Source organism: Malaya genurostris, chromosome 1 (genome assembly GCF_030247185.1).
Source record: "Malaya genurostris strain Urasoe2022 chromosome 1, Malgen_1.1, whole genome shotgun sequence".
Lineage (NCBI taxonomy): Eukaryota > Metazoa > Arthropoda > Insecta > Diptera > Culicidae > Malaya > Malaya genurostris.
Genome location: NC_080570.1, coordinates 61843857 through 61867392, shown reverse-complemented (window position 1 = coordinate 61867392; position 23536 = coordinate 61843857). Strand labels below are relative to the sequence as shown.

The 23536-nt window shown below is 36.3% G+C and overlaps 4 protein-coding genes and 1 long non-coding RNA gene across 6 annotated transcripts; 3 read left to right on the top strand and 2 right to left on the bottom strand.

Annotated features, from left to right (window-relative positions):
- Positions 1 to 841: 841 nt before the first annotated feature.
- LOC131440248 (zinc finger protein weckle-like) lies at positions 842 to 3354 on the top strand. Its single transcript, XM_058611359.1, has 2 exons — positions 842 to 2494; positions 2554 to 3354. Exons 1-2 carry the CDS (start codon positions 1026 to 1028, stop codon positions 3038 to 3040), a joined length of 1956 nt encoding a protein of 651 aa, XP_058467342.1. The 5' UTR covers positions 842 to 1025; the 3' UTR covers positions 3041 to 3354.
- Positions 3355 to 3950: 596 nt separating this feature from the next.
- On the bottom strand, positions 3951 to 5067 carry LOC131440249 (low molecular weight phosphotyrosine protein phosphatase 1-like). Of its 2 annotated transcripts, XM_058611361.1 has the most exons (3): positions 4954 to 5067; positions 4594 to 4708; positions 3951 to 4397 (listed from the first exon to the last, which is right to left on the bottom strand). In XM_058611361.1, the coding sequence occupies exons 2-3, from the start codon at positions 4628 to 4630 to the stop codon at positions 3952 to 3954; spliced, it is 483 nt and encodes a 160-aa protein (XP_058467344.1). In that variant the 5' UTR covers positions 4631 to 4708; positions 4954 to 5067; the 3' UTR covers position 3951. The 2 variants fall into 2 exon arrangements, with proteins under 2 accessions (XP_058467344.1, XP_058467343.1); XM_058611360.1 differs by lacking the exon at positions 4954 to 5067 and having other exon boundaries at positions 4594 to 4857.
- A 2281-nt stretch (positions 5068 to 7348) lies between these two features.
- Positions 7349 to 9400, top strand: LOC131440247 (zinc finger protein 33A-like). The gene is made up of 2 exons (XM_058611358.1): positions 7349 to 9009; positions 9085 to 9400. Exons 1-2 carry the CDS (start codon positions 7397 to 7399, stop codon positions 9356 to 9358), a joined length of 1887 nt encoding a protein of 628 aa, XP_058467341.1. The 5' UTR covers positions 7349 to 7396; the 3' UTR covers positions 9359 to 9400.
- A 1873-nt stretch (positions 9401 to 11273) lies between these two features.
- On the bottom strand, positions 11274 to 13205 carry LOC131440246 (PR domain zinc finger protein 5-like). The gene is made up of 4 exons (XM_058611357.1): positions 13112 to 13205; positions 12929 to 13051; positions 12662 to 12864; positions 11274 to 12604 (listed from the first exon to the last, which is right to left on the bottom strand). Exons 2-4 carry the CDS (start codon positions 13046 to 13048, stop codon positions 11326 to 11328), a joined length of 1602 nt encoding a protein of 533 aa, XP_058467340.1. The 5' UTR covers positions 13049 to 13051; positions 13112 to 13205; the 3' UTR covers positions 11274 to 11325.
- A 1947-nt stretch (positions 13206 to 15152) lies between these two features.
- LOC131436758 (uncharacterized) lies at positions 15153 to 15705 on the top strand. The gene is made up of 3 exons (XR_009230667.1): positions 15153 to 15369; positions 15503 to 15598; positions 15666 to 15705. It is a non-coding gene; the product is annotated as an uncharacterized LOC131436758 (long non-coding RNA).
- The last annotated feature ends 7831 nt before the right edge of the window (positions 15706 to 23536 follow it).

The following is a 23536-nucleotide window of genomic DNA, read 5'->3' as shown; positions in this document are numbered from 1 at the left end:
GTTAGTCTGTGCTCATACCCCCGTTGCTAAGTACAAGCCCAACTCATTTTTATGAAAAGTTTTCGTTTGAAGAAACTACTCTGGGTCTCTCTCACTTTATGGCGCAGACCTAGGGATGTCGTAATATCGATCGATTAATCGAGTAATATTTAATCGATTAGTTTAAAACTAATATTCGATTATTGAGCTCATGGAATAATTAATAAAATCCCATAGTAATAAACGAATGAATAATCGAGTGATCGATTAATAACCCAGATAATCGAATAAATTTCAATCGATTAGTTTCAAAGTTATACTCAATTATCAAATAATCGAGTAATTCGAAATTTCTGACATCCCTACGCAGACCTTTTGCTAAATATCGACCCAGGGTAGTTTCATCAAACAAACACTTTTCACGAAACTTTGTTGATTTCGCACTTAGCAACGGGGGTTTGTGCTAACCTGATATAAAAACCACGTTCGGAACTAACTCGATTTTCAGTTCAACAACGTTAAAACTATAGGTTCGAAACTAGATTCAAACAAACGGTTTGACAGCAGTTAGGGTGAAAACTGGGTTAGGTTTGGCATTAAGCGAAAACAACATAAGGCGAAAACAACATTAAAAAACTGTTGGAATATTTCAGCAAAAGTGGCATCACTGTATCTGACAGCACCAGAAATGCCACTTTTGCAGATTTCAAAATCTTTCGCTGGCGTTGGCGATACTTTTGTTTTGTTTCATTTTGAGTTGAACATTTCCAAAAATTTATTTCTCTGATTTGTTGTGTTTGCCAAATCAATAAAACTGGCCAATTTCGTTGAAGCACAAAATTTAAAAAAAAACTTGGACAATTTATAATCTCATCTGGCAACCGTGGACTATACATCAGGGAGAACCTTGGACAGAAAGTTCTCATTGCATCTTGGCTTCATCGTTAATAATCGCATGTAAACAAACAGTATTCACTATATCAATTATTATAGATTTGTCGAAATAATTACTAGAAATGAGCTTGTGATAATCTGAACGCGAAATTATGGACAAGTTGGTTCAAAAGTGTCTTGTGCCGGGTTGCGACTCAATGACAGACAACGCTCAAGTTAATTTCTTCGATTTTCCAACCACGGACCGTGAGCAAATTCGAGTATGGAATAAAGCTCTTGGTTATCGAGCAAATTGCAAACATATTCCAGATCCAAAAGTATGCGAACTCCATTTCGAAGAGTTTGAAATTGATAAAAGCTCATCTACAGTGCAGTTGGTAGCGAATGCGATTCCTAGTATAGGGGTCATTAGCGCTGTTAAATCCGGAAATGAGTCGGCCACTCCAGTAACATCTGCGATGGGTGCTGCTCCAAGCTACTGTCGTCTATGTGCAAAAATGGAGCGCACACCATTGAAGAACAGCATTGGGAAAATGATGAAATGTAACGATACTGCTAAACTGTTGCATATTTGCCTAGGATCTGACGGAAACAATCCAATGCTTCCCAGCGGAGTATGTGATGCTTGTTCGCATATGATGAAGTTTTTGATTAAATTCGTCAAAAGTTGTTGCGGGGCGCAGGGAAGGCTTTCAAAAATTTTTGCCGAGAAGAGTGAGCTCAACGAGACGACTGAAATTTTGAAATCAGAAACCGAATGCATTGTACAGACAGCCATAAAGAAAGAAGTAGACGAATCAGTTAACGATCTTGCAACAGATTATCTAGAGATTGGCATAGAAAAAGAGGAAACGCGTGTCACACCTTGCGGCGTTGTAAGCATCGATGATGAGTCCAAACAAGAACATAAGCAAGAGAACATTGATGCGGATGTAAAATCAGAACCAGATGGATTGGAATCTGATTCTGATTTTGATGTTCCGAAAAATATCCACACTTCGTCACCGTCAAGCAGTGAATCCGATACGGATGATGAAAATTATGAACAGGAAGATGATAAAATGAATATTACAAATGAATCTACGATGGTGAAATCAGAAGATGAAGATCTGACCAGCACAGATCAACCGAAAAAACGCCGTGGGCGCCCAAGGAAACATGATTCTCGTTCACCTAGATGTCCCAGAGTTCCGCGAAAACCTCGAGGAAGTCGCGATAAAGCTATGGAAGACAAGCCAGCATCTTTGTGTAAACAAATTTGTCAGGTGTGCGGAAAGATTTTATCCAGCAGTGCTACATTCAACGTACATATGATGACGCACACTCAGCAGAAAGACATTGTTTGTCCGATCTGTGACAAAAGGTTTTACGTAAAACAACAGTTGAAAATACACATCGAGTCAATTCACGAGAAAAAGGACTTCGTGTGCAACATTTGCGGTTTGAAGTGCCGTTGGAGAAAGAGTTTACGGCGTCATATGCTCCTTCACGATGATAATCCCTATAAGCATAAGTGTACCTATTGCGATAAGGCGTTTGCACGACCCAATCAACTGCGTTATCATGTGATGAAGCATACCGGAGATCGTGTGTATTGTGAAATCTGCGGAGCAGATTACAGGTTAGTTGATGCGTGCTTTATACCTATGAAAGTACTAAATTCATTATTATTGGTTATAGGTTTAACTATATGCTAACGCAACACAAAATACGCAAGCACGGTATTGTTGTCGAAGGTGTACAGTTATATAAACAGAGTGCGAGAAAGAAGAAAACCGACGCTGGAGAGACGAACCAGCGTCGAAATCGGGCAGGAGCTAACCAGCAGCCGACTATGGAGCTACAACAACCTCTTGTGACGCCAATTGCTGCCTCTATGCATTCACTTGCGATGCACGATTCTGACCGTACTAATCAAAGCGATTTAACCCATGTATCGGATTTAGGAAGTCCTGCGACGACTGCATCTTTTGCCACGATCGCATCCCCTGAACCGCCACATTTTTCAAATCATCCGCATTCTATTCTGCAACAACAGACACAACATCAGCAGTTACAGCATCTTCAGCAAACATCTCCCATTCAGTTAGGTGGATTCAATGGAGCTGGAATGAACATGGCGATGCCATCAGGACTATTAGGATTCCCTACGATGGGAAGACAGTAGGCGACACTAGCAAGTTATGACATGACTACATTTATACGCCAAGTCTCAGAAAATTATGTAATAAAATAGAATTGCATATTTTAACAAACAATAAAGACAAAAAAGCTTTCTATTGTGTTTGCATCAAAACTAGATATAGGACACTAGAATGATACCTTCGAAGGAATCTATAGTAAGAAACATCGTTGTTTGTGTTTGAATGCGTACTAGTCAAATAAGCACAGTTTAGTAAACGAATGCTTCGTGTTTTAGTTGAACATCGTTTTTTGTTCTCATACGGTATTTCTTTCCATCATAAAACAATACACATTTACATCCCTTACTGCATTTCGATAGAATGCTGAATTTTGCATTCTGTATTTCGATCAAATTCGTTTTTTTTCACACAAAATTTTTTACATTCGATGTAAATAGAGAAAAGGGTGTTAGTAAACACCAATTTATGACATGGAAACTAGTTTAGGAATAAATCCACAGCTCTAACATTTCACAATTTCATTGTATTTATTATTATTTCTATCTGAAATATGAAAGTATTGACAACCCCGCATCCCTTATCTTGAAACGGCCTTTTGAAAAATCAACCGAGAAATCGTCATAATCTGTACGGCCAGCAAGTCGAAACTTGTTTCTTCCGAGACATCTGTTTAGACAATGCCCTTCGGAGCAATAGCAAAGTGTTTTGCAAATAGCATCAACTTTACGTCTGTTTGTGTTAAGGTTTATATTGAACCGCTGAGTCTAGTTAGCACTTCAATTTGAACTGGTAACGCACTGATAGGTAGGAGACGAAAAAACAAATCCAGATTGGTATGTGCATTTAGAGTAAATGGATTATGTTTAACCTATCAAATTATAACGTTCAAAGAATTACGATTCAGTTGTGTCCACATTGCAAATTAAAATAAGGTTTAAATCTGGCCACTTTGTATTTTGCCTAAAAATCCAGCAATACAACGAACGCATTGTACGTAACATTGTTCGAATCCATCTGCACCCTGATCGTAGTATGGATCACGTATAATTTTTCCTGGAGTCTCCGTATCAAAATCTCCCAACATTAGTTGTTTCGCCTTCGATCCTTTCGGTGCTAAGCGCTCCAGATCCGACATGTTCTCTTTGTCCATACCAAAAATGTAATCATAATTCTCGAAATCGGCCTTTTTTATTTGACGGGCCCGGTTGTCGTATGGTAAATTGTGTTTTTCCATTGTAGAAAGAGCTCGATGGTCCGGCTTTTTGCCAACATGCCAACCACCAATAGCGGCGCTGTCCACTTCCCATTGATCGTTTACACCAGCATCCTTTATGGCTTTCAGGAATACAGCTTCCGCAATAGGAGATCGACATATATTACCTAGGAAGAGGATTTTGATAATACAAGAAATTAAGTATGATTCAGATGATAAGTCACGTTTCGGACTTCAAGAAGTTCCTTGACGATGACGTTGTGTGAATGTCTCCATAAGAATGTGTGTAACTAATTTTGACGGTGACGGAGGTGAATTGTGACGGACCGTCGAATCGTACTTTACATAAGAGCAACTACTTACCTAAGCATATGAAAAGAGCTTTTCTCTTATCAGCCATTTGAATTTGTTATTGATGACCTTCACTGATCCTACTAGTTCCGATTAATTTTAGTTTTAAATGCGATAAACTGCCTTTCTATAAAACAAATATAATAATATAACAGGTATTTCTTGGTAAATAACCTTAAGGGTTAAAGCCGCAAAACGCATATAAAACGTTGAAACTTGAGTGTTAGGTCGTTATTTTCACCCTGGGACTAGCGTTGCTAGGTTTCTAGATTTATCTGGCTAATGTCAGATTTTGCTCCCTTCACCATTCACTAACTAATCAGATCTTTTGCCAGACTTTACCAATTTTACCAGATTTTGTTTGAATCTCACCAGATCTTTATGCTTTTGGCCTCTACACGATAGGTGGTGAGAACTTTTTTTTTGCTCACGGAAAATGAAGCCCGGTCAAAATTTCTTTGTACATAGTTAGATTCAGATAAATTTTTTTGAGTGAGAGACAGATTTTCGAAAAAAATAACATGGCAACTCTGTCTGGGACTTATACCAGAGACGCCAGATATTTTCATAAAAAAACTATTACCCTAAATAAAAAATCTGTATCTACACGCTGCCAAAAATTACCTAATTTTAAGTACTTTTCACTCAATAGAGGGGTTGTGTGCAGGAAGCCAATTTTGGGTAAAATGGGTTTTACTTATTTTTGAGTAAAAGCATCAATAGTGCTGATTAGGTAGAAACTACGCAAGCGATATAAAAATCAACTTGGTTAATTTGATTTCAGTTTTCGTTCGATGGTTTAAAATATAAAACGCAAACAATAAAGTCAACTATGATTACTTTATTTATTGAATATTTATCTTTTTACATATTTCAACAATGTTATTATGTTCAGATGGTTTGTTACCGTTACATTTACAAATTTCAGAATGAGTAATAAAATTAAATCTGTTCGCACACTTATGGGAATTCATATTCATTGTACTTTGCAATTGGAGCTGCAACAGTGTTAAATCTACAGACTATATCATTGAACTGCCAACGCTGCTCTATTGAGCTGCTGGAACTGCACCGTTGAGCGATCGAATGCATCTCAATATCTTCCATCGCCTGAAATGATATTGCGGTGTAATTATTGTTTTAAAAAGAAATTATACAAAGCTACTCACACTGCGATTGATGACAATCATTGAATTATTCTTCCAAAACCGGCAATTTTACAAAATATTTTCACCCACTTCAAATCTGACCGATAGTTTTTGCGATGCAACACACAAAAAATTTTCACCCAACAGCAACTTATTGAAGTAAATTACACTGTTGAGTGAAAACTACTCAATCGATACAGTACTTTTCACCCAACAATTAAAAACATGCTTGATTACTTCATGTTAGGTGAATTTAAGTCAACCGTTAAGTATTTTTTTGGCAGCGTGTACTAATAAATAACAAAAAATACAACGAAATGATCATTTTTATTGAAAATAAATTCTTTTGAAATTACAAACACTAAAATTTCTTTAGTATTTCGTAACTAATGCCAATAAAAATGGTAACAGATGCTATTAGATACTGATAGGTATAACCTATCGCGAAAGGGTTTTTCGAATATATTACATTTGGTGGATATTTTTACAAAGGGGGCCAAAATAAAATCAATCCCAAAGTGGGCTCTGTTACCCTGTTACTCTGTTGAAGATGGAAAATAGCATACTGGAATACTGGTATCTGTGCCTGTAACTATTTCGTAATTCCTAGTTTGTGCCTGTAACTTTTTCGTAATTCTTGCATACTACACGTTTTGAGAATAATAAAATCAATGATTGGTGAGATATACAGCAATATTGAAAAAAATATTTGTAACTTTTTATAAACAATCGAAATCAACAAGACATACCACATACTTACCAAGTTTCAAACTGTTGGGATTTTAGCGCTTAAGCCTAATTCAACCTACAGAGTGAGCGCGAGTAGCTGAGCCGTTCTTGGTGCTGATCAAATCGAGAAGTGTACTTACAGAAAATCAAAGGGACATTACCAGAGTGAAAGCTGATCAGATTTCTCGCTTGCACTCTAACAGGATTTATTTGATTTGTTGCAAGTATATTTTCCGCGTTTGGCCTGCTAATGCCAGCCACCAGCTCGGCTCAACTCCATTCTATCCACCTATCGTATAGAGGCCGAAACTGTAACAATCTAGCAAGATCTGACAAAATTTAGGGAAATTTGGAAAATCTGGAAAATATGGAAAATCTGGCAAAAGATCTGGTTAGTTTGTGTCTGGCGAAGCGAGAAAAATCTGTCAACCTGGCAACGCTGTCCACCAGTTGTCAGATCTTCTAAACCGGCTCCCGGTTGTCAGGTTTTGTCCTATTGAGGTTTCTATGCCCGGTGAAAAATGAATAGCGGCCCTACTGAAAAATGGGTGGTCAACACGTTTTCTGATGAAAACAAAACAATATATAAAAGCGATTCACAAGCGACTATCACCTGCATGTAACGATTCCGGAACAACAACATTAATTGTAATTAATTCATATGAAAGAACACTACGTCAAGTTCACGGAACATTTTTACGTCGGGTGCATGAGTAATATTCTGCTAAAAAAATTAATAAATTAATCTGGACCTCGACCGAAGTTGATTGATCGTCTGAATCGTATTTAATGCATGCGTTTCCTGATGAAAACAAACCAATCTCATTTGCATTTGTGGTTGTAAGTGAGCTGTCAGAGAGCCCAATACGATTAATTTATGTTGGTATACATTAGTTCAGCCTGTTCATTCAAAAGTTGGAAGGATAAACTTATGGACTATGACTAAGTGTTGTATAGTTCCGAATTGTAATGCAACAAGCCGAGATTTTGGAACATTTTTATTCTCTTTTCCGAAGGCAGAAGATTTACGTCGACAATGGATCAAAGCACTAGGCAAACCAGATGATTGGTCCGTGCCGGAAATGGCTTATGTTTGTTGGGCACATTTTGAAAACAAAGCAATTCTGCAAGAGGAAAATACATTCCGACGTTCAACAGATGCTGTTCCCGTGCAGTTTTTAGAAAAAAATATGCACGAAACTGGCGATTCGGAGCAGTTTTGTAGATTTTGTGCAAAAAAGATATTTAGAGAGCTATTGAGTAACAACCTGAACGATATGAATTGTTCAGAAGACTCCAGAAAACTACTGTGCTTTCTACTTCCTGAGTCTGACGCCTTAAATCTTTCACATATGGCATGTGATGATTGCTTTATTTTTCTTAAACTGGCGACAAAGTTTATAAGGAATTGCAAAAAAGCTACTGAGCAACTAGCGAAAATCTCAAATTCCGAAAAGAATTACCAGCACAAATTGGAATGTGAGTTTGGCATACCAAGTGTCAATACTGAATCTGATATCAGTATGGAAGGGTCTAGCGCAGAAGAGTTTTATGAGCAAAATATGACTGATACCGATGTAGACGGTGTTCCTCTAGTGAATCAAATCGAACAAAACTCGGAACGCAACGATTTAAATAATTGTACAGAACAAAACGAAATTTCTAGCCATACCAAAAAACATCGGAATATCAGAAAATCTGTTGAAAGAAAGCCCTTTGCCTGTCCAAATTGCCTCTTCAGCTGTAGTAAACCAAATCAACTTGCAAGTCATCGAAAAAAACATAAGCTTTGCAATCTGGATGCTGCAGAATCGGTAAGCTCAAACGATATAACTTTCAAAGGCCAATACGTGCAGCCGCGGCTCGAAACCATTATCGAACAAACGCAAGACGTGAAACCTCTCACCGAAGATTTCAATTCTACTCATGTAACAAACATTAGTAATCGCCTCCAGTGTCCAAATTGTCCATATACATGTGAACGGATTATTCAACTTGCTAGTCATAGAAAAAAACATAGTAGTAAACGAACGAAAGATGACAATAAGCTAGATATGGTGAAAGATTTTTATGAATGCGAATTCTGCGATTTTCGATGCAAGCTTCAAAGGCAGATGGCTGGCCATCGCGCATCTCATTCTAGCCAAATCAAAAAATCCAAACCATCAGGAAAGGAACGAGATCACATGTGCTCCATCTGTGGCAAGATATTGTCAACACGTGGATCTTTTTTCCTTCATATGAAGTATCACAACGATCAGCGCGATTACTCTTGTACCGTATGTGATCGAAAATTCTATTCCAAACGCGATGTGGCAATGCACGTGGAATCGTTCCACGAAAAAAAAGTATTTGAATGCGAAATATGTGGTGTTAAGTGCACGTGGAAGAACGCCTTGTACAAACATATGCGTAAACATGACTCCAGTTCCTTCAAGCATGAGTGTTCCTACTGTGGAAAAAAGTTCATGGCAGCAAATGAGTTACGACTACACGTTTGGCGTCATACTGGGCAGCAACTCACGTGTGACCTTTGTGGTGCTGGATATAGGTAATAATGAACACCGTTTTAGTTATATTTCATCCAGTTAATGATTCATTCGCTCTATATTTTATATTTTCTCAGATTTAATTTTTTACTCACACAACACAAAATCCGCGAACATGGAATACAAGTCGAAGGCGTCAAACTGTACAAACGTTTCCGGAAGAACAAGAAACAAATCGAAAGTCGAGAACGAACCGAAGTAAAGCAATCCTCGAATGGTTGTCACAGTGGCGACGCGCACTCATGTGTCATCGATAGTAACATAAGCAATTATCAACATCACCTGCCAGAGTCATCATTTCAATCACCAGTGGAACAAAATTCTGCCAACTCAAGTTTTCGAACAAGTTAATGGTTTTCAAAATGTTTGAAATAAAGATAATTTTCCATTTAATGTACACATCTTTGTTGTCTTCAACCAAACACTATAAATTCAATTGGATACATATCGGATACTGTTGTAATTTCGGCGGATATTTTATTGGTTCGCGTGTTTGATATTTTTCGAAATTTTACCCGAATACTAAAAGGTTTGCGTATAGAACTTCTAGCTGCTGAATTTGCTCTAAGAATTTCCGTGTTTCTACAATACAATAACGTTTGATTTTGATTTTTGATACGCCTATGAAGTACTTTCAGGAGTACCCTCGATAGCCCAAAAAACATGATTGATAAACAAAACAATTCAGTAATCAATACATGTAATTTTCAGAGGCTTGTTGAGCAGCTCAATATTTTCAGTGCGGGGCATAAGTGCCCTCTATGTGGGGCAGAACCGCCACCCTAACAATAATTATCTTTTCTCCGTAATGTAATTAGATTTCCTTTACTGAACTAACTGCTTTTCTTAATATAATCAATAAGATTCACGTTTATTTTAGGTATTACATGTATGATGATGATACCTACAAAGGTGTGAGCTGGACGATTTATCTAAATGATAATAAATATTGCATCATATATTTCAACAACTAAATATAAAACGATCTGATTAATCCAGCAGGTATAGATTCTCCTTCTAAAGTACTACTGAGAACAAGAAAACATTCAAATATTTCCGATTTACTAACCAGGGTTATTCAAGAAAATTGCCTACCCGGGAAGATCCTTGAACAGCGGCCCTTACACGAGCATTAAAAATGTAATTTTAAATTATGACTAACTAATGATGTAATTCAAATTTGTTTGAAATTTCGTCATTAGTGCACCATTACACGTTCATTAAAATGAAATTATTTTTTATTAATGACATTTTTAATGACTCGTGTAAGGGCCGCTAACAAATCAGGAATCGAACCCGATATCTTTGTCAGTATCAGACAGTAATTCACCTGGCCCTTCTCGCCGGACCAGTTCATCGCTACAAACATCAGTTACGATGGAGTAACGAGACTGCGGATGAGCAGAACCCAATTCCATCAACAACTTCCGATCCCGATTATTTCCGAAATATAATCAATAAATTATTAATCAAATCTTACAAAGTCAAGATTCGAACTCGACACGTAGAATGCTAAAGCTCTGAAAAATAAAAGAGAACATCTACCGTTTACTATTATGACTTACTCTCAGTGAGTGCCGAGTCATTCGAAATTACTCTTCAAAGTGAATGTTGATGGATGGCTATTGGCCGTTCTAAAAAAAGGCGTGATATCCAGTTCCAGTCATATTCAATTTCCAGATTGCCTCTACCTGCTTAGCGCGCGCGAGGCTCATACTTTTGTAGACTGATATGGCACACCTGCCATATAGCAATATAGCGAACTTGCCCCGTTATGAACCGATTGCAAAATCATGGTACTATGTTACTAATAAATTAATTATCGATATTCAATTTTTAACAAATATTCAACAAAAGGTATACCAATGATTTTATATATTATCTGTGTGCTAATTACAAGATTCGGTTTGTATGGATTTCACGACCAAATAAATGTGAAAAATAGAAACAATATGAAATTATATCGTTGATGTGGACTGTACACTACTCTCTGTACAGCTTTCCGGTTTTCACAGAAATTGATTTCATGATATGAAAACTTGAGGCAAATTAGAGTGGCTATGAATGTGTCAAAGACAAAAAAAAACATTACTGAGGAAGAGACTCTAAAGAAAAATCACTATGCCTCTTACCACGAATATTTATACACGGCTACGATATCGAGGTAGTTGACGAATTTATGTATTCGGGTTGACTGGTGACCGCAGACAATGATACTCTTTTTCTCACAAGTAGACACCAAAAACGAAAACAGAAAGGGTTGCTAAATCATATTGCCTTTATATTTAAAGCTTATATTATTTTGTTTCACTGGTAATTTAACTAACGATGTCATAGTCCACTTCTTCGTCGGATGCCGTCGGTAGGTTGCCTACGTCAACGATTTGCCCAATACCGTGTGCTTTAGCCAGATGTTTAGTTAGTTTGTTCGGACTGAGAAAACATTTTTTACAATTGAAACAATCATGCACGATTTCTTTGTGTGTACGTCGGTGTCTGTCGAAGGAAGACTTGCGAGGAAACTTTAATTTACACATTGGACACTCATACTCATCAGGAAAATGAATGCGCATATGTTCCCCGATTGATCGCATATTTTCCTTCTGACATAGTTTACAGGAAAACAGCTTGACTCCTTCTTCATTGAATGTTGTCGAATAATAAGGAATCCACGATTTTTTTGGTTTGCATGTTCCTCCCTCGTAGCTTTTGTGATGCATTCGTAGGAAGGCAGCTGTAGTAAACCGCCGACCACATATTTCACATGGATAATCACGGCGGCCCTCGTGAATAGTGCGCACATGGAGCTCATATGCGTCGATTGTGTTGAGTCGTTTCTGACAAATAGAGCAAGTAAACCCATCCGTTTTTTCATGAACTCGACCAATGTGCCGCTTCAGCTTCGATCGCTCGGAGAACCCTCTAGCACAATACTCACATTTGAACGATACAGTATGCTTTCGTTTATGTGTTTGCAGGGAGAGTACCGATGGACATACTTTACCGCAAATTTCGCATGTCGATGGACATGGTGCGTTTGCACCTAAGTGGAAAGCTTGAACGTGATAATCGCGAGCCCTATTATTTCCATACCGTCGGTCGCAGTATTCACATTTAATGGGCTGTTCGTGCATTTTTAAGTGCAAGTTAAGAGATCTTATCTGTTTAATTTCTACTGTCTCTTGAACGCAAACTTTACAAATATAGGGAAGTAAATTGTTGTGTGTCGATATATGGTCCAGTAAATCTTTGGCGGAGCCGAGAGACTCACTTTTGCATATGTAACACTTATGGTCGTTCATCCGTGGAACTCCCCGGTTTGGCTCCTTTTGACGCCGACGTTGTCGTTTTTCAAAAGTTTCTTTATATTTACGGACTGGTTTTGTCTTGATCAACGTTTCACTTGCCGATTCTTCATGATCTAGATGTGGAATCTCAAGTTTTACATTTTTAAGAGAAGTTTTAAATGAGCAGCTCTCGTGAGCATCATTATCGGTTTCCGAATGTACAATAATTCCATCATCTTCGAGCCACTCTTCAGAGTGTTTTAATTCTTCCGAATGTGGACTATATTCTTGATCTAGTACCTCGATTTTACTGCAAATTGAACATGTTCATATGATTTTAGTTCATGACCAATACATTATTTCTTACACTTCTTGAATGTTGTACGCCAACAAATTATCACTTTCGTTATACAGCTCTTCCACTTTCACCTCCACTTCGTCTGTGCCAAAAAACTGTCTTCTTAGTCGTTTGTCATTATCGCGATATTCGTCTATCGTCTCCTGGATGTTTTGTATGGTACTTACGCATAATTTGCACACTTTTTGCGGAAGACCATCATTCTCGTCATACTGTGAAAGCAGAGAAAATTATACTTTATAATCAGGTCCGAGATAACAGGCTGCTAGCACCTACCTTTATTCCTAAAATATTTCTGATTTGATCCTCCAGTTTTATATGTTGCTCAACATCGGCTATGTTTACAAGTCGGAGTTTTTCCTTAGCACACAAACGACACAGATGTACGAGTTCCATTACCTATTTTCAAAATGAAAAAAGTAAGCTAGAAGAAATTTACAAGCAGTGATGAATACTGACTTCAAAAAATGTTTAAAAAACGTTCCTTATCACAAATTTTCATAAACAAACTAGTTTTCAGAGAAGCCAGTTTTTTTTTAATTTCAAAAATCCGTTCACTGAAAATGTTTTAATGAAAAAGACCAGCAAAATATAAGATCAACGAAAATTTCAACGTCTTTAATTTTTTACAAACAGCTGTAAAGTTAACTTATATCTGCTGAAACTTTCAACTATCTGCAAAACTTCGAGGCGTTCATTATAATCAATTTATTTACAGAAAAATCTTCAAACCTGACATCTCTGCTTCTGGGTAAAACCAAAGACATCATATTAACAAGATATCTAATTCTCACATATCCCAAACAAATCATTGGCAAAATCCATTTTTGCGAGCATGGCGCCCTCAGGCGAGTCCACATTAAATCTCGTACATAGAAGTACACTCAGGCAAAATGAGTAGCGAAAACCATTGAGCAATTTGACGTCTCAGTTACTCACACCGATGCAGAGTGCGCAGATCTATTCATATACGAAATTAGAATGTGTGCGAGCCGAAGTCAAAGTTTGTTGTGGGTTCAATTTTACACTAAGGTAAAACATTTTTGACTCATAATCATACACTGCGAAAAATGCATATAGAATTTCGTAAGCTATGAACTAATGAACCAAGTAGAAGACAGTTCCATTACGTGATATACATACTTAAAACCATTTCTTGAGCTCGGCATAATAAAATGCCGAAACTGATCAGCAACACCTAAATTTGCTGATTGCTCAGTAATCAATACGCATGTTTCTGAACTTCGTTAAATGCATTCACTGATATTTCGGTAAAATGCTTCACTTTGCCGAAATTTGGCATAATTGCTTGCTGAATTTATCAGTAAACAACAGATATGCCGACCTCAGCAGAGACGTTTGCCGAGATTTCGGAATATGCGCTAGCTGTTGCCGAGATTCAGCACGACAGCTGTCATTTATTGCCGCGTTACATTTTCACTTCGCATTGCGCGATTATTTTCTGAAGAAATTCTCGAGTGAAAAAATGGATAATCTTCGAAGAAACGTGGAACCACTTGCAAGTAAAAATATTGAATAAATATAGTGACATGTTTCGCTTTATAAAAAGCGACTTTATTTTATCATATTATAAAGGAAAAACACCCAACACGGGGCTCAAAGAGTCCTCGAGACAAAACTTTGGGGGATATGCGAAAAAATAACCCAATGCATGGACAAATTCAATAGATCAAAGTAAGATTATTTTTTGAACAATACCGTATATGCATCATTAAATATTGAACATTTTTGTATATTTATTTTTATTTTCATATTTCCAGCACCACTCAAGGTGGCCGCATCCGGAAACGCCGCTTTTTATTATGCTACATGCTTTAAGGTAGAGGCTTTAAGCACTACTGGCAACAAATTTGTAAGCCTCCTTTAAGTGTTAATAAAATGAATTTTTGATCCTGAATGGTGTGTTTATAATGTTTAGAAATTACAAACAAAATTAATTGACTAGATTTTTAATTGCTGATGATTCGGTAATTTGTTTTTTTTCATTTTTTCGCTTTATTCGATTTTATGTCTTTCTCAACTGTTCTCTTGGCATGGCATGCGGCTCGACAAAATTCACTGGATTATTTCGACATACTCACACTACACTGAGCAAAATACCATAGTAACCGTATCCTGTTTTCCATTGTCATTTCAACTATACGCTTAAATAGTAGCAACAATCATGATATATGACTATTCACCATCTGTATTGTATAAATTACTAGACAACAAAGACTACGACTTGACTAAACTATTTGTATTTATGACTTTTCTGGCATGGTCATCCTGACAATGGTAGTCATCTCAAATATAAGAACAAATAGTTAAAATCACAATTTCTAGTAAGGTGAAATTGCTCTCGAGCCTTGATATATATGAGGAGCTAAATAGTTATTGCTACCATGTAAATATGTTCACAGTATAATAATGTTACCATAAATAGATACATGGTATAAAAGAAATTATGAAGTTTGAAAACACTATTCATGTAGTCCATATCAACAGAATTTATGTAGTAAGCACATTATCGTATAGTGTTTTTTAACCGACTATGTTTTTCATTTGTGCTGACTATACAAATGGTCAATAAACGGGTGTACTTTGTTATTGTCACATAAAGTTACAATACAGCAGACAATTTCGTAACACTTCAGTGATAGATTTGAAAAAAAGTATATTGTGACTTATATTGTGCAATTTGGAAGGTCTTGCAGGTGAGTAAATTTTGTAGCCTTACTAGTTTCCGTCGTTGAAATTAAATTTTTCAACAATTTTGCCGGTAACGGCTGTTTTCTAGAGAAATCGACGTCCTGTATAATTTTTATTATTCGTTATCGGTCGCAGTAGAAACAACATCAAGCGATTGATGAAAACGACGAACATCATCCGATTCCCGGATTCAAATCGCTCGAATCCGACGGAAAAAATAACAATATATGGCAGGTGGGCATTGAGGTTTGCATCTGGACTTGGCTATTAATTTCTTCCATGCTGCCCATTCCTGCTTCAGGAAAAACTTCACCGAACAGAGCCTGGGATCAACAATTGCAACCAAGCAATGCTGCTCTGTGTCTACGTTGATAATCAATATTTCACCAGGCACATCATCATTTGATTTGATGCAAAAATAAAATAGAATTCAATGAAACTATTTTGTTGTTCTTGTTCTAGAATTCAAATTCATAAAACTTTTTAACATTAGCTCATGGTTTGCTGATTTTCAGCATTGTTGAATCAACCACTGCCTTTAGTTTCGAAATAACTAGAAGTGAAATGTCAAAAATACCATGGCTCTGGTTATAGCGAAAACTACAATGTAAATAAAAATTCGGTCATGGTTAGCCTAACCATCTCAATCGTATTAGTTATTCATACAATATACTGTTCAATATTACTATTCTAGAGCCGCTACCATTTATTGTAAACATGAACTTGACTATTGTTGAAATTATCTGATTTAATAGTCGGCTGAAAACCACCATACTCGCATGGTCAGGTTGGCCCTCTGTATAGTAACTGTTACCATAATATTTTTCTGAGTGTAGCATTAACCTTTCAACTGCTGAGAATAGCCACACCAACACATTCGCACGTGGATTGGACTATATGCAAATCTTATGATGCATCGAAAATCACCAGTAACTGGTAATGTCAAAACGAAATTGCTTCAAAAAAGTTTGGAACTGGCAACACAAGTTGATAAATTGTTGATTTTGAATAATAGTTACTATAACCCTTGCTATAACCTTGGTTACTGTGTATTAAAGGCATGAGAAACGTAAACAAAACAAATTCCGAATCGTTTTGCGAATCGCGGATAATTAAATTTGGATTTATCAACTACCTCGAGTGGAAGTCTTCTCACAGACTAACAGGCAGGACACTATAAGTCAATTATTATAAATATAAATTTTCGTGATGCATTAGTTCCACCTATATTGAAATGCGCGAACTATTTACTATCGGTACACCCGACGACACGACCTGCCACTCGCTTTTCGAAACTGTATCACAAATTTAACTACCCCTTAGTAACTGGTAATGTCAAAACGAAATTGCTTAAAATTTGTTGAAACTGGCAACACGAGTTGATATATTATTGATTTTAAATAACATTTACCATAACCTTGGTTACTGTTTATTGAAGACATGAAGAATGTAAACAAAACATGCTCCGAATCATTTGTAAATCGGGAATTTTATCACGGAAATTGAAAATTCCTTGGCATCCTCGAAAAGAAAATCAGCTTATCGAGGTAAATTCAAGTAGTTCAGAATTGATTAAGGCCATCGTCCAAGTACCATGCGCGCGGGTGGTTTTAGGAAATTTTCGATGGAAATTTCGAAAAATTTGCCAAAACCAAAAACATACAGACCTTTGAAATACATTTATCTATCTACAGGGTGAAAATGGCTGGAAAATTCGGAGGATTTTCCGAGTCTTATCAAAAATAGCTCTGAAAAATGAGTGTTTTTGTGATCTTTCACAATTATCTGGAAAAATAAAGCGATGACATAAACTTTTTTTTTCAAATAAACTTTATTATGAATACACAGATTACATTCGGACACATTTTTGGAAAACCTTTTCACGCTTTTCATAGAAAATCCACGAATTTCAAAAATTTCCACGAAATCGGTTATATGAAATTCGTTGATTTTCCATGAAAAGCGTGAAAAGGTTTTCCAAAAATGTGTCCGAATGTGATCCTTGTTGCCAGCATGAGGTTTTTTTTGAAAAAAAAATTTCATTCCATCGAATTATTTTTTCAAATAATTGTGAAAAATTACGAAAAAAGCTCATTTTTTCAGCGCTATTTTTGATAAGACTCGTAAAATCCTCCGAATTTTCCAGTCATTTTCACCCTGTAGATAGATAAAAGTATTTCAAAGGTCTGTATGTTTTTGGTTTTGTCAAATTTTTCGAAATTTCCATCGAAAATTTCCTAAAACCACCCGCGCGCATGGTACTTGGACGATGGCCTTAAATGAAAAATGATCTATTGTAGAATATTCAGAGATGTAATTCGCGTTATACATATAGGTAATTGGCGGTATTCTATAACACGGAACAAATAAAAGCTTAACTGAGGCATGGGACATTAAAATGATACTTCCACATAAAACGGATCCGCTGAATGCAACTGGCCGTCTGGAAGGTAATAATTTGATTCTTTCGGAGTTTTCAACTTAATTTTTTTTACTTTTACGCAGTCACGGAAAGGAAATTACTATTTCAATAAAAGTGGAGGGACCGTCCAGATGTGGAGTATGGCTGAATTAAAAAAAATATTGATAAAACCTTAGGAATTTGTAATAAAATTATCACCGGTATGTACATTCCGAACACATCAGTGTTATTGAGAGTACTGTTGACAGCTCACTTACAACCACAAATGAAAATGAGATTGAACATGTTGACTGCTTTGCGTTTCAAACGCGTGCAATGGAACGTCAACTGGCTTTTCTTGATGAAATAATTATGCCTGAAATACTAAAATATAAATTATTTCTCTACTATATAAACTAAAGTGATTTACAACTTTTTAATTCAGTTAAATTTGCTTCACGTTTCTTTGGTATTTTTGTTTATTTATTCTCGGGCTCCTTTGCAACTAGTTCGTATCAACTTAAACAGTGTTGCTAAAGAAGATTTTTTTTATCATTATCAAGGGGTCGCTATATTTTTGGTAACTTGAGGTGAACCGCTAGTAGACAATTTTAGTATTGATTTTTCTTCGGAGTGTCAGGTCGTGTCGACGACACGACCAGGCACTTCGAAGAAAAATCGCAATAAAAAGTGTTCATGCGCGATCACTATCAGTTACCGAAGTATTGAAAGACCCCTAGGTAATAATGAAAATATATTTTACAAGCATCACTGCTGTGGTTGCTACGAAATAGTCACCATGCACAGCATAATAAACAAACAGGTAATACTTTAAAAGATGTATTATAAGTAAAACAGTTTATTTCAAGTTAGGCTAATTATATTGATTGCAGGAATAAACCAGTTTTCATGGCGCTAACAATATGGCGATGTAATGGTGATCTAGCAAAATGGAACACATCCGTATATATATTGCCACTGAATTTTTCGTTTGCTATTTACGTATCTATCAAAAATATTTGAATGACAACAGGAATGATAATGTCGTTTCGGGATTTTGGTTTTTTCCTTAACGTGCAGAACCGCGATTTTGCATTTCATTCTAATATTCAAAATACCCTGTCAAGTCGTTCCCACTGATTGTATCGTCTTCTACTGGCGTTTAAAAAGAGTTTCAGGCCCTAATAACCGTTCTCACTTCCACTTTCACTTCACACTTATATCACTTCACTTGATTTTCCCTGTTACTGAACTGTTACGCACACTGAAGTAGTCACTGTAGTGAAAAAAATCATTTTTCCAAAAAAATTATGTGATGTTCGTAATAACCACAAGTTCATAAAAGTAATTACTTTTTCCTCTGAAGCGACTTTCGTGATAAATACCTACATTCACTTCACTTGATTTTCACCGTGAAGTGATACCTATAATAAGGGTTTTCACCATGTAGTGATACTGGTAATAAGGGCCTCATTATATGAATTCGATATAAGGGAAGAATTAAAAAGGGACACTCCGTTTCCGCATTTTAGCGTAGGCCACTCGACATACGGTTGAGTAGTTACGTACATATATCATTAAATGCAATTCATATCAGCGAAGCGCAGATCACAGTTGATTGAAATTGTAATCGCAGCATATTTCACCGGTAACTAAACATTTATTTTGTGTAGGACTTTTATATAATTGAAATATTGGTGAAAAAGTCATATAAAATTTGTGAATACTGATTAGTACATTTGAAAGTATATAAATAATTGCAATCACGATCGAAATGATTCTAACAAGTAGCAACATCATCAAAATTGCAGCATAATACCAACATTCGCGGTCATACTGTTCATCTGAGTACTACAATGCAATTGGTTGAAGATCATTCTGGTCTCACGGTGAGATTTTCTTCACCCTGTGAGCATCACGCCGTAGATAAACGCAAAAGGGTTAGTTTCGGGTCTTTACGCACTTTGAAGAGAGGCTACAAGAATACATATTATTAGTGAACAGAATATATAATTAAATACAAAATTAGCAAGCCATAAAAACTCTCAATTCCGATTTAGATCCGCAGTCGACGATGAGATCTTCTGAGATGCTCTAGATTGGGCATATGCAATAATGAAACCGAGAACGATTACCTTGAAAAGATAAACAATGGTAACTAGGGTTACTGTAACTGTTATTTTGAAAACAACAATTTCTCTGACCGCGTTCCCAATTTTAAACATTTTTCATTAGATATCATTTTGACATTACCAGTTACTGAGGGGTAGCTCGATTTGCGATACAGTTTCAAAAGCGAGTGGCAGGTCGTGTCGTCGGTACACCCCTTGTGTTATGTAAAAGTTTTTTTACTAGTTGTTTTTGATAGGGTAACGTGGCGCCATCAGACATATGCGAGTGCTGTCCCAACTAAAGGAATATTAGAAATGACCGTTAAAATGATTGAAGAATCCAATTAGAGTGTCCTGTCTGTTAGTCTGTGGTCTTCTCATGGTACTCTAGTCATTGGAACTGCGCTTATCATTGTCGGTTAATATGGAATCCGTGACCACTGATTTTTTTGGATGACATCCCCATTAAAAAATAAAGATGTCTTTTTGAACTTGTTCACCGCGAACGTCTTCAGTTAAAAAAAAAATGTTGGGATACGACATGGCAGTACTTCTCATATATTTCCTACATCATAAAAACGTGAGACATAAAACACACAAATATATTTTGCAATTTTGCCATCACAATTGTTTTTATTTCTCAACCATGATTTTAATTTGTTACAAAACTGTTATAATGTACAATGGAAAGTTTCTCGCTACAGTAAACCATGGTCGTCGTCTGTACTCCGTACGATTTGTTGAATATGTTTTCTAGCAGATGACGGTATTCGACGGGAAAGTCTATTTGCTTCAGTTTTTTTTGTTCGCTCGGTAATTCGTTATATGTCAGAAGAGCACTGATGCAAAAATACAAAGAAAAAATATTTTTGTACTATTTCTACTTTTTATTAATGTAATGTCAATTTATATTAAACAACTGAGTTTTTCACTTACCTATTTTATGACATTGATAAAAATTGCGAACGAAACCCAACGAAAACATTTTATTCTGATTGAAGAATAGTTTGTTTTTGTTTATTTGTGTTGCAAAATAGTTTCTTAATAACAAGTTTGTAGCAACCAGAAAAGAGTTGCTGGAGATATTTTTTGAATGATTAACAAGGGGTCGCTATATTTGTGGTAACTGGCGGTAAATCGCTCACAAACACTTTTTACTCTGATTTTTCTTCGGAGTGTCTGGTCGTGTCGTCGGTTCATGACTTGGCAATATACATCTCTATCACAATTATAGTTTTCATACGAACAACTTACAAATTCCACAATATATGAGAAAAGTTATGTTTGTCATAGAAATTTCGCACAATGTTCCCAAAAATTTTGTATGAATTTAATGCTTTTTATTGGAACTCCAATTTTTGTGACTTCATAAGGCGGTCATATGAAGAAATCAAAGTCTTGGCATTACATTCCTTTTGTGGAATTTGGCCTTCCTGTTTCAACAGACTTCGCAGCCGATTCATAGCGTACAGTATCATTGCATGGCTAGTACTACGATCCTACTGACACTAAGAATCCTTCCAGGTTGGGGTTCGAACCACCTGCCCGTAAGACCAGTGACCTATGCATTGAACCACCAACCCGGGTCTTACGATAAGAGCAAATTCAGCAGCCGCAAGATTCATACGGATGGTCTATACTATAACTGAAACTGAAACAAACGTATATCCAGCAAAGAGTTTTAGTTGTATTTATTCGAACAGTTCTACTGTCAAATTCAAAACTGTTATACACTGCCGTTCTACTTTTAATATATTTGAAACACAGATAAAACGCTTAAAAATGTAAATCTAGACATTATAACAAAATAAACTGGCAGCCCCATCAGCGTTTTATCTGTGTTTCAAATACAGAAAAAATAGAACGGCAGCGTATACCAGTTTTAAATTTGACAGTAGAGCTGTCCGAATAAATAAAACTAAAACGGCTTGCTGGGGATACGTTTGTTTCGGTTCCATTTATATTATAGACCACCCAAAAGAATCTTGTAGCTGTTGAATTTGCTCTAAGGGCCGCTTTACAATTGACATGATATGTAAAAGGTGATTCCGTGCGATGACGTTGCTGAACTGGGTTCACGCTTAGAAAAAGTTACTCAAAGTTTGAGTACTAGTTACTCATTTTCAAATGATACCTGGAAACGTCAAAAATTGAGTAGTTATCATCAATGATTTTGAGTAACTCCTACTCTAAATTTGAGTTTAACGCAATAACTCGTTTTTTTGTTACTATTCGCAAGATCAGTCTAAAAGTTGTAATAACCATTTGTAGCAACAGGTTGTATATTTTGTTAGTGAGATCGCGTATTTCGAGGGTGAGTCGCTCAACACAAACGGTGTTGTGTCTGCAAAAACCGGAATGATAAACTCCGTGTTTTGCTTTAGAATGAAACCGAATATGCTCAAATGTCATTTATGAGGAATAAGTGTATGATTGGTGCCTGAGCATAACTGACATGTATGTTAATTTGCGATTGACACACTACTCCAAGCAACCACCACTTGATATAGTATTGAGTTCAATTACTTAATATTTTAATACAATACACTCAGAAAATGAGCAATTTTTTGCAAATATGGTATATGTGAAATAAAATTTCACTTAAAATTTGAGTGATAGTTACTCTATTTTTGGTACATGTACAAATAAAGTATTACTCAGTAAATGAGTTGATTTTACGCAAATATCGTTTCCAGTGGAAGAACTCAAATTTGAGTAGCTTCGGAAATACTCTAAATTAGAGTTTTTCCACTTTTTCTGTAGATGAGTGAGATCTTACTCATTTTTGAGTAACTATTTTTAAGCGTGTTGATTTCACTCCAAGCTGACAGCGTCCCACATTATCGAAATGACGGAATGAGCAATGAAATCTTACTCGACTGCATGATTTTTTAGTGCTCGATCGGTTCAGTGCTAGAATTTTCGCCTGAGTTGACTGCTCGATCAACTTGATTGACAGTGACATTTTAAATGTCATTGAATATTCGCTCATTTTATGAATGTGTTAGTGTGAAATTTATGCGACTTAAGCCATTTCACTACACTCCAGCTAGAGGAATGGATGATGCTGACTAAGGTAGGCCGTTTTGTTAATTTCCAGCGAATTTCAATAAATTATGTTGGGATTCTAAGAAGAACTGGTTATTTACTAGTTCTGTATATCCGAAAAACATGAAGATTTAAACTTGTATATTCAGTTATATAATGTTTTCGTTGAAAAATAAACTGAAAATCAGCACGAAAACGTGCAAAATCAGGAAAGAAGAAGAAGAAGATGAATTGACAATTCAGTCCGCATCTTCTCACTCAATTCCGAATGATTTCCGAATCAACCGGTTGTAGGCGAACCGGTTCATTCGGAATCGGTTGTTGCACTGGAGTTGGAATTGATTCGGAATCCATTATGATTTCCACATGAAATTCCGAATGAAAATTTCTCGCCGATTCGAAATTGATTCGGAATCCATTCGGAATTCATTCGGATCTGATAATGTGGGGTCTGGTGTGAAGTACGCAAAATTAGGCATTTTTCTAGTTCCGTGTATTCACACATAGAAAAAAGAGATCACCACACTCAGAAAAATATTATGGTAACAGTTACCATATGGGAGGTTAATTTAACCATACGAGTATAGTAGTTTTCAGCACACAATAAAATCA